The following is a 12055-nucleotide window of genomic DNA, read 5'->3' on the forward strand; positions in this document are numbered from 1 at the left end:
CTTTTCTTGCCCTAGACGCCTTTGACAAAGACGTTAATAGTAATAGAGTTGAGTATTGCTATGATTATGATACATTCTATTCTTATCATCTCACAAACTAACTTGTCAACCTTCATTTTCTAAGCGCTGACGTAAAATTGAGTGAACAGTCATCAATCAAAAAACAACCAACCTTTGATTTACAAACGATTTCTAACAACCTAGTGATTAAAATTCACTCCAGAAGCCAGACAAAAGTTTTAAAAATCTTTTCATTGTTTAAGTTTGAGAAAAAAAAGTTTGATATGAGGAGTAATCATAGTAACCAAACTGAAACAATTTAACCAAGGTTGAGGATCAACGGTCTCCGCATTTTGTGACTTGATTGGAACTGGGTTCACCTACTCTTGCCTTGCCCTGCTGTGTGGCCATGAGCTGACAGCTACCTACCCCAAGCCAAGCTCACAAAATGTTTGGTAAAATAAAGGAGTAAAAAGGACTCTTATAAAATATACAACACAAAGTAAACGATGTTTCGCCCTTTGGCCTTCTTCAGGTAAACAAGAAAATGTTATTTTACATTTGCATTATGGTTAGTAAATGAGAAAAAGAGGGTAAGAGAAGAAAACGTTATAGGTAAAAAAAATGTGTGTGTGACCAAAGGAAGGAGAGAGAGAGGGACACACATTTTCTATATATATAATGTTTTCTTCGTGTTGTATCTTTTATGAGTCATTTTTACTCCCTTTATTTTACCATACATTTTATTGACTCATTGATGCAGCTCTAGATTTTGGTATAAGCTCACAAAATTCTGTTCTTAGTGCGACCCAGAGTGGGTTTTTCTTGTCAACAATAAAATTTCTGTCACGGCGAAGCAAAGAAAAAAAAGTTAATGAAGGGGAATTAGAGCTCCGATTTAAGAATTTAAAATCCACAGAAAGGTGGGATCTCTTACAAAGCAGACATGGGCACAATGAGTTGCAATTCAAAACCATGATTTTGAAATTTAAACCATTGCCAGAACATTAAAAAAAAAGACTGCCAGTGACAATCTTTTTTGAAAATTCAATAAAACTGATATCGTAGTAGGAAAAGAGATGTGTAAACCACTAAAATTAAAGCTAAAAGTGACGAAGCTCTTTTCTGGGTTGCAGGTAAGCATTCGATTCCTATTAAAATTAAATAAAATCTGCTCAAAACCCTTTCTTGTAACATGATACAACCCTTTCTCCTGTTGACAAAAAGAAAAAGAGGGCTTTTACGCATGTCTTATTCTTTATATTATCATTGAGTAGAGCATGCGTTTCTTATGCAAAGGGACCGAGGTTGATCCCGGATACAGTCGAGATTTTCTTCTGATCCCCCCCCCCCCCCCCCCCCCCCCCCAGTTCATCTAGCAGTGATTGGATGACTGGGTCTGTTGGATCTAGGGGAAGTACTTTGCGATATACTTGCGTCCAATCCAAAACAATTGGTATTGTCCATTTGACGCTATAGAAACTGGGATATACTCCGGCTGCATGACCCTAATGGCTCTTTTAGGCACTTAAAAAAATCCTATGGCACAACATCACGACACGCAGGTACGTGTCAAGTGTCATTTGCCCCGTGCAAGATAGGTATATAGATAGAATGCGCTAAGCCAAGGAGTTCACAACATTGCCATCCGGAAGTATAACGGACCAACACACAAACTCTGTGTAACCATGAACTTTTATAGTCTGGTTAATACAGTTTAGTGAGAACAACTCAAAAACGCGGATGGCAAAAACAATAACAAAGGCCTGATTGACGTCATCTTCGAACTATCTATACCAGTCACGAAGACCTGGTACTAGGGAGTGGCCATTTTGTTTATAAACTAGATTGCGCATACTGCTAATATCAGCCAACACGAGACTGGGAGAAAAGGGCGCGGGGGGTTTATTAGAGATTGCGAATAGAAGGGCGTTGGCATGACACTGGAACAGGCTGAGAGCTAGCATGCGACATGACTCTATGAGAAGAATGGGGAGAGTAAACAGATGATTAAGTTACAATCTCGCGTGGCTTACAATGAAAAAAAAAAGAAAAATGATATTCCTGCATTCATTTAAATGTAAAGCAATTGTCATAAGAAACAATTATTTTTAAAATCTCTAAAATCATTGCCATATCTTAACCATGAACATGAAGTACAGCCAATAATGAACCCCCCCCCCCCCCCCCCCGAAAAAAAACAGAAAAAAAAGAAACAAAAACAGAACAATTTGAACTGCCCCTGAACCAAATTATGGGATGAAAAGTTGGTCCATCACAAACTAGCGGCATTTATTGAGGCTAACCTTTTGTCTTACAACACGCAAAAGTCCAACAGATCCCTTGCATTCCCATATTCAAATCACGTGGCCTTATACCTATAACGGCGGATGTATACATCCACTGGGGTTGTATACATTAGAAATAAAAGGATTTGAGTTAAACTGTTATATGGCAGACGAAGTGGAAAACGAACAACCCCCCCCCCCCCTCCAAAAAAAAAGCAATAACACAAAACAAAACAAAGCGTTAGACACGTTGAATAGGTTGACCTAAAAGGAAAGGTCAAATTATTTGTATTGGGTTGCAGTAGCGTTTAAATATGAGTGAATTTTACTGGCGTTGGAAGATATCACTCAGACATACGTCAATGACTGCAATTCGTCAAGACCATGGCCCAATTTCATGTAAGCGGACTAGGTTTAGTTATTTACTTGTCTAGTAAATGACTTTCTAGTCTTAAGCCTAAGCGGAGCAAGTGACTATGAAAATCGGATTTCATGAACGTTTTCTAGTCTCTGACTAGTTCGACTCTTGCCTAGAAGTGGGCGTTGTAAGGATGGTGACTAATCGGCTATTTTGTGCAAGGAACATCAAGCTCTTTAGTACACGATGGCAGATAAGATACCAGTCTTCATGCTTTCAACGCAAACGATTTTCAAAGAGGAAATTAACAACGCATCCGGTATAGATAATATTTCGTTCCGTTTCATATTTGAGCTTACTTTTGCCTTGATATTCTGACCACCAATTTCTGACATTCATGTCTATTTACTTTACCTGATAAGTGGAATGTCCAATCACCTGAAAAGCAAATCTGTTTAAGAAATTGTTATCCTCGTGCCATCTATTGCTTAGCAAGTAGTCTTTTGGATTCGTTGCTTGGACGAAGGATACAAGTGAGTTGTTTTCTCAAAATGTTGTGAACATGCTTTGGAATGCAAATGCAGTCAATGCTTTGATTGTAGACCGGCAAAGGTTAAATTCGAAGATGTGCGGCAGCCCCGGAACAACGATTGCTGACGGAAACGTATCTCAGCAAAATTGGAAAACCCTTTAAAAAATCATTTTCACATCCCGCAATGGTCTGCCAAATTAGGCTATGAAACTTTGTTGAGCTACCTTTGACGATATTGTTTCATGCAATCACATTACACAATGAGATGTTTGTGACATTGCTGCTACTCCTGAAATTTGAGAGAAAAATGAGGTCTTTGAAGTTTAAGTTAATTTTGCTGTCTTTGTTGGTGTAATTAGGGTCTATGAAAAATAGGCATACATGTATGACTTTCACCAGATGCAAATATCTATAACGGTTTTAGAACAATAAGTCTTTAAAATCAGGCAAAGACTTTATGGACATACTGTATTATGTTTTGTGTTTTTTCTTTAGCCTATTTTGACTTTGTTTTTACACCCCGTACGATGGTGGCTTTACTCACTGCGGAGTTCTTCGAGGTGCAAATAGCCTCGTAGGCTTCGCAAATTTCAATACTGCATATTTTATGTCGTCACAGGTACTAGGTAAATGAAATTTAATTGGTACACGATGTCAGCTCCGCCTATTGACAAGTATCGGCAAAATAATTATATGGAGGGAAACTGTTCATGTCTTATGCGCCTCCTGGCGCTGAAAGAATTAAGGTAATTCGACCAGAAATATTACTTTTTAACATTTGTTTATTTCTAATAATAAAATTCAAGTTATTATGTGCAGTTTGGTTGTGTCAAATCATTAGAGGTTGTTTACTGAACGTATTCAAAACAATCCGGTTCCTGGGAAAACCTGAACACCACTGAAATCGGATTTACCAGCCAGGAAATGATTGCCAAAATTATTATTTTGCTATAAAGTCATTGAACTTCTTCCTCTTCCTTACAAAGCATTATTAAGCTGTCTGTTCAACGTTCTAAGACTGAGAGAGAGAGAGAGAGAGAGAGAGAGAGAGAGAGAGAGAGAGAGAGAGAGATAGAGATAGTTAGAGAGAGAGAGAGAGAGAGAGAGAGAGAGAGAGAGAGAGAGAGAGAGAGAGAGAGAGAGAGAGAGAGAGTTGAAAAGTATTCAGAGTTGACATAGTTTAAGGTTCTTTAAATGTTGACTTTTACTTTTATATCTATTGGAACTCCTGCCGGCTTTGTCCAAAAAGAAAGTTGAAATTAAAAGTTTGTTTCATTTATTTTTTTCTCTCACTCATCTCTCTCGTCATCCAATCATCGATTCATCAATCCATCCATCCATCCATCCATCCATACATCTATCTATCTATCTATCTATCTATCTATCTATCTATCTATCTATCTATCTATCTATCTATCTATCTTGTATTTGTTTGTGCGGCTATAAGGTCTTGTGGTATGACACTCGCTTTAGATAAGAAGATCCTGGGTTCTAGCCTCACTCGGCGCATATTTGAGTCCTTGGAAAAGGCTCTTTACTCACATTCTCCCATCGTACTCAGGTGTAAAAAGATTTCCTGGCCGTTAACAACATTGTCTCTGTAAAAAAAAATGTAATATCGCCTAACATGCGTCATGTCTCGTTCTACATGTTAAGTGATGCTGTTGGTCAGGGACCCGTTGTAAAGCGCTTTGAGCACGTTTAGTGGATATTGCTCTATACAAAAGCTCAGGTTTTGTTTTTGTTTTATTTGTTTGTCTCACTTTTATCAAATGTCTATTTTACGAAATATATATTATTGAACTCGTTTTACCAGCTGCTGTTGTCAAATAATTCACGAATTATAATTTAAAATAAAAGTTTATAACACTTCGAAGTCAAGTGAGTCCGACATCATGATTGTTTGTCGTACCTAATATCGTGAAACACAAATCACGTTTGGAAAATGGGTCTGTTTGTCAAAATTCAGACATATTTATTACCCTGAATATCATTATAAACGTCACCTATGTATTAACTTCCGTGATATGTTAGAGTACATATATCCAAGAATACTCGTCACCCTGACAGCAAAATTCAATCACCGAATTGTTTTTAAAAATCTCAAAAACAAATTATAGACAACAAAGACTCCAACATCCCCTCTGTGATATATATATATATATATATATATATATATATATATATATATATATATATATATATATATATATATATATATATATATATATATATATATATATATAGTTTTAATCTGGACGCTAACATTTCAAATGTAATGTTGTGTTCCCGTTAGGCTTCTTTCCTTTCCTTTTACAGCCCTGAACCAGTGCTCTTCTTCTTCCAGTGTCATCTCATGGGTTGAGGTCGACTTGAAATGACACGCCAATCTTCCCTGTTGACAGCTTGCTGACTGCATTCGGCTGCCGACAATCCTGTCCATGTCCTCACATCATCTATCCAAGTTCTTGCTAGCCTGCCTCTTCCTCTCTTCCCTCTACCCTCAAGAATGTCCTTGTTGACAGTTTGATGGCGTCTTAGGTGTCCAAAATACTTAAGTTTTATTGTTTTTATTACTTTCATTAGGGTCGGTCTGATATCAAGGATGTCACAGACTTCTTGATTTGTTTTCTTTTCTTTCCAACTGATTTTTCCAAGGCGACGGAAAGTCCACATTTCAAAGGCCTCAATTCTTTTCTCTATTTGTTTGTTCAAGGTCCATGTTTCTGAGCCGTAGAGAAGTGTTGAGTGGACATAACATTTGAGTATTCTTATTCTCGTTTTCATCTGCGTTTGTTGCGAAGTTAAAATGTTATTCAGTTGACTGAACCTCGACTTAGCTATAGCAATCCTGTTTTTCACTTCCAGCTCATTCTTTCCGTTGTTGGTCATTGTCTGTCCAAGATATTTAAAAGAATCTACTTGTTCAATGTTTTGATTATTAATTTGGACTTTTGCCCTTTTTTCAGGCTTCTTTGACATGACCATTACCTTCGTCTTTTGAACATTCATCCCTAGACCCTTTGCTGTACTGTTCAGGTTTACTTGATTTGCAAGGATCTGTAGATTTGTCTCGTTCGATGCCAACAATACTGTATCATCTGCATATCTCAGATTATTTATCCTCCTACCTCCAATAACAATACCTGGAATGTGCTCGGTTTTACGGAAGATAAACTCTGTGTACAGGTTAAATAGATATGGAGAGAGGATACATCCTTGACGAACACCTCTTTTAATTGGCGTGAAAGGTGACAGATCGCCCTGAATCCTGATGGCTGCTTTTTGATGCCAATATAGATTTGTGATTAGCCGTATATTTTTGCCATCAATGCCTGCCTTTTCCAGACATGTCATTAATTCTCCATGCTGTACCCTATCAAATGCTTTTGCGTAATCGATAAAGCATGCATAGATTTCTTTTGATGATCAAGGTATTTTTGTGTGATATTATTTAAACAGAAAATTGCTTCTCTTGTCCCATTATTTTTTCTAAAGCCAAACTGTACATCGCCAACTTCATTATCGATGGCAGACCTGATTCTTTCTAGGATGATCTTCAATAATAATTTAGTTACATGGGGCATCAGACTTATTGTGCGGAAATCACTGCAAGTTGTCGCCTTTGGTTTTTTCGGTAGGGTGATGTAAGCCGATTTGGCAAGTTCTCCTGGAATATAGCCTGTATTGTAAATACTATTAAATATATCTGTTAGTTTCACAATTGAGAATTCTTTCAAAATTTTTAGCATTTCTGTTACAATGCCATCTTCACCATCAGCCTTGCCATCTTTCATATTTTTCAATGCATTTTCTATCTCACATGCGAGTATTGGAGGACCGTCAGTGTTGCTTGGCAAAGGTATTTGGGGCATGTCATCATCAAATAACTCGCCAATGTATTGACACCATCTTTCCTTTATATCCTCTTTCTCAAATAATATTTTACCATTCTTGTCTTTAATACAGTTATTGTTGTTCATGGTGCGTTTTTTGCCCGAAATTTGTCTTATTTCCTCGTGGGCTGCTTTTCCATCTAGGCCAAATATTTTGATCATCCTGCATTTGTGGTTAAGCCAATTTTCTTTTGCTATGCGACATTTGTGTTGGATTTTCTTATTCAGCGCTTCATACTCTGGTTTGTTCTTCATTTGTTTACGTTCTGACATGAGATCCAAAATTTCTGGTGTCATCCATTGCTTTCTTGTTCTTTTCTCCTTCTTTGGAATATCCTTATTACCGAATTTTATGCTGTCTTTGAATATGTTCCATTTTATATCAATTTCTTCAATTGCATTTGCTTGTGAGAATTGTTCTTGTGATTCAATAAGTAGTTCATCATATCTGTTCGAAACAGAGACATTATATTTCTCCTGCAATTCTGATGACCATTTTAGACGATCGATGTCCAATTTTTCTACTAACTTTGGTTTTTTAATTTTCTTTAGCTTTAACGTTAGCTTTGCAATAAGTGGGTTATGGTCAGAATTGATATCAGCTCCCGGGTATGTTTGGCATGATTTTACACTGTTGCGAAACCTTTTCCTGATCATAATGTAATCTATTTGATTTCTACACCAGTCCCCTGGGCTTTTCCATGTGTATAATTTTCTCTTTGGTTTCTGGAAAAAGGTGTTGGTAACAATCAGCTCATTTTCAATGCAGAATTGAACTAGTCTGTCTCCACGCTCATTTCTAACCCCAAGTCCATATTGGCCAACCACGTCACTCTCCTTCCCGTTCTCAATTTTAGCATTTAGGTCACCCATGACAATTAACACATCCGTTGATTTTACGTGTTTCAACATACTTTGTAATTCTTCGTAGTATATTTCAATGTCCTCATCCGAATAGTCACTTGTGGGTGCATATGTCTGGATGATTGACATGTCAAAAGGTCTGGCTCTCAATTTTATCATCATGTTTCTGGAACTTACAGCATATATACCTATAATATATTTGAGAATGTTAGATTTCACCAGCACACCCACACCATGTTGATGTTCACTACCTCCAGAATAGATAAATGTGTGAGTGTCTCTTTTTACAGTACCCTCTTCTGTCCATCTGTGCTCAGACACTCCTAGGATGTCCACCTTCATCTCATCCGTCTCCTTAAACAAGTTGTCCAGTTTACCTAGTGTATATAATGTCCGGACATTCCATGTTCCAATGCGTAGACATTTCCCTGCATATTTCATACATACATTATCAGACTCCAATCCTCCCGCAGGCTTTAGATTGACGTCGTCATCTTCGTTTGTACTACTCCCTGAAGAGATTGTCTCTTCCCTGTTAATATTTACAACAGGTATCACACCCGCAGGGGGCTCAGGGGTACCTGTATAACTTCCATAAACTTTACGTGGCATGATTCATTTCAATACAATGGGATAATACATAGTAGGGCCCCAATCCTTTCTACGATGGCCGACCGCAATCATTTAACGTCTTTGACGCGCTCCACGTGTACCATACACCTTGCTGTAACGCCATCAAGTCCATTGTCCATGTTGCTGGATCATCTGCACTCTCCGCCATAACAGTCTTCATGCACATAAAGGAAAGACGACCCCTTACCCTCCGGCAGAGCCTTTGGGTTCCTTCGTATAGTTTAGCCGGTCAGTCAAAACCGTTGCCCGGGGTGTGGCCACTGAGTGCACATCAGTTACTTGGAGCCATATACGAGTTAGACACAAGAGGTGGAGACCAAATAAGTTACTAGGCCACTTCTCAGGATCACTAAGAAGCGTGACTGCCTTTCACCGTGAGGTACTACTCCTCCCTCTCATGCCCTACACCCCTACACCCTACAACCAGTGCTCAAGACAATAATAATAATGGAAAGAATAGAATATAGTGGAGAGAGAGAGAGAGAGAGAGAGAGAGAGAGAGAGAGAGAGAGAGAGAGAGAAAAGGAGGATAGTGATATAATCATGAGAAATTACAAGCAAGATGTCGATTAAGATAAAGAGGAGAGAGACAGAGAGCAAGAAAAAAAAGTCGGAGAGAGAGAGAGAGAGAGAGAGAGAGAGAGAGAGAGAGAGAGAGAAGATATATATATATATATATATATATATATATATATATATGAGAGAGAGAGAGAGAGAGGGAGAGAGAGAGAGAGAGAGAGAGAGAGAGAGAGAGAGAGAGAGAGAGAGAGAGAGAGAGAGAGATATGCACAAAAAAGATTGATAGAAGTCTATCTAAGGAAGGGTGTGACAAATTCTTATAAGGTTGGGGAAACAGACAGGGGGATAGACCAAGGGAAGACGATGACGTGGAAGGTGTGAACAACTCTTAAAAGGTGCGAGAAACAATGAAGGACTGCATTGATTGGCTTAGTTTTATTCATCTAAAAAAAAAAAAAAAAGAAGAAAAGATGTAGATTGCGAGATATATTTGAAAACAGCTGATAAATACGAATGTAGCAGCATAAATCTTAAGCACTCATGATCGTCGTATTAGTTTTGATATTTTATGCTCTTGCAAATGTGTAGTTCATCGTTGTTATTCTATTTTTTTTTTCGATACTCGTTGTGTTCTTCCTTGAGACTGACAGTGGCTAAAATGGACAAGGTAAGCATTCTCCAGATTAAATGATAAACATATAAGCAATTTCACATTATATTCATTATTTACTATAGAGTGCATTGACATATTGTTCACAAAATTTTAGGATACAAATGGCCACCGGTATTAATCGGGTCAGATGATAGATATTTTGCGGATAAAGCAAAGCTAAGTCGACAACTGACAACCCCTATTCCGGACCGCCGTTTGAGCGAAAATGGCGTACTTACGAATGTTTTATATCATTATTATTATTATTATTATTATTATTATTATTATTATTATTATTATTATTATTATTATTATTATTGTTATTATTGATATAACGCCAATATCCACAAATAGTGCTCAGAGGTACTTTACATTAGTTTTTTTAGATCACACAAGTTCATTCATTCGACAACATTATCACCACAACAGCCACACAATCTTGTTCGAAGTTCACATAGGATCGCGAAAAGCAGAATGAAAAATATTTGTTTTTAAATGCCGTTTAAAGACAGGTAAACTTTCACATTTTCGGGTTTTATGTGGTAAAGAATTCCATATGATTGGATCCGAAAATGCAAAACCAGCTCAGCAAACTTTGTTCTTGGAGTGTTTTTCTCCATTAGCGAAGAACTGGCGGATCGCAGAGATCGAGTTGGTCTATATCCCCTCACAAGGCATTCAAGATATTCAGGTAATGAATGGTGAAGGCAATTGTAAGCAAAACATGCGATTTTGTATATTATTCTTTTCTGTATTGGAAGCCAGTGTAGTGACTACAGGACCGGTGTTATATGGTCCCAAGACTATACGAGCAGCTTTGTATTGCATCAACTGTAGCCTGTTCAGCGATGTTTTTGGTAGGCCGTAAAGGAGAGAGTTACAATAACCCAAGCGTGATCTAGTGTCGAATGTGGCACTTAGGTCCAGCACGTTTTTGTCAAGTAGGTCGACAATATCATTGTGGACACGCAAAAGTGCTGAGTCTGTAAAGGGTGATCGCTTATAGGCGGATTGAAAAACAGTATGCAAAATGTTAAAATTTATGTAGTTGTTGAGACGTTTGACAATGAGTCTCTCTATTCATTTTGAAATGAAAAGAAGGTTCGAGACTGGCCTGTAGTTTTTAAATTGATCGCTGCCTAAATTATAAGAGAGGTATTATGCAGTGCGCTCAAAGGGACATATTTTAAAAGAAAAAAATGTCTTTATTACGACGGTTAAACGTTTTACAGACATGGTTAGCGACAGCAATCTGAACATATTTTTAAAAAGTCAACACAGTTGTAGGAAAAACGAGATTAATACAGAAGAGGTCCATATTAGTATTTTGGCAAGCTAATATTAAAACCAAGTGGCTAGAAAAAGTGAAAATAATAATTATAAACATTTTGAAATAATTTCTGTTAATATGTATATGCAACAAGCCAATCCCCGGTCTTTGACCGAATCTCGATACTGAACCCCATGACCGAGAAAATGAAACGCTACAAATTCGAAGAGAATCACCCCAATCTCAATCTTAAATTATAATCAAATCAAAACTCATTTCCGATATCATGATCTAAAATATTCCAAAGTGGCAACTCAGTTTTCAATAGCATTTTAAACTATGTGATAGACAATGATAATTTTAATGTGCGTATCTACACACAACGCATAGTCTCTCAATGATTATATTCTTTTTCGTTTTTTCCCAGCACCAAGTGACATCGACTATGAACAGAGACATTGGGTATCTCTGATTTGAATAACAATATTACGATAATCAAGCGGTTAATTAGTCTGTTAGGCTGTAAACTGAGTGAACTCATTTTAGTCTCCGTTCTCTTTCAGTTCGCGAACAACCAGTGTATCATTGACGCTATACATTTCTGTAATTTCCCCAAAACAAAGATCCAGCACACAAAACTACCTGTCACAAACAACGTTTATATCACTATTCAAATATTTATTTAGTGAGAACTAATCATCCAAAAAGTGTTCTAAAAACAATAACAAGGAAATCACGTGTGTTGTTTTACTTTACTGGTAATTCAGAAATTTTTTTCTGAATTAACATTCACCCCCAATATCAGAGCTTACTCAATGTCTCAATCGCCCCTATGTTATATGTTTGTGTATAGCTATTAAGTTTAACTGCTGACTAACAAACTCGCGGCATTTGTGTGTTACTTTGCTGGTAGAAAATTGAAAGAATTTTTAATTCCGAGATCAAACGTTCACGTTCGGTTCTTGATAGATTCGGCAACTGAAAACCAGAGGGGTCACTCACTTTGCTATCATTAAACAAGAGACCGACTGAAAGGAAAGGTC

The 12055-nt window shown here is 37.3% G+C and overlaps 1 protein-coding gene across 1 annotated transcript in view; it reads left to right on the forward strand.

The window, feature by feature from the left end:
• Positions 1–9620: 9620 nt before the first annotated feature.
• LOC144962687 (uncharacterized) overlaps positions 9621–12055 on the forward strand; it is a 5563-nt gene continuing 3128 nt past the window's right edge. Inside the window, exon 1 of the mRNA XM_078895829.1 lies at positions 9621–9757. Within this exon, the coding sequence (XP_078751955.1) occupies positions 9659–9757 (99 nt within the window). The 5' untranslated portion in view covers positions 9621–9658. The remainder of the gene's footprint in view (positions 9758–12055) is intronic.

Source organism: Berghia stephanieae, chromosome 1 (assembly GCF_034508935.2).
Source record: "Berghia stephanieae isolate SIO BIC M18660-M18661 chromosome 1, UCSD_Bste_1.3, whole genome shotgun sequence".
Classification (NCBI taxonomy): domain Eukaryota; kingdom Metazoa; phylum Mollusca; class Gastropoda; order Nudibranchia; family Aeolidiidae; genus Berghia; species Berghia stephanieae.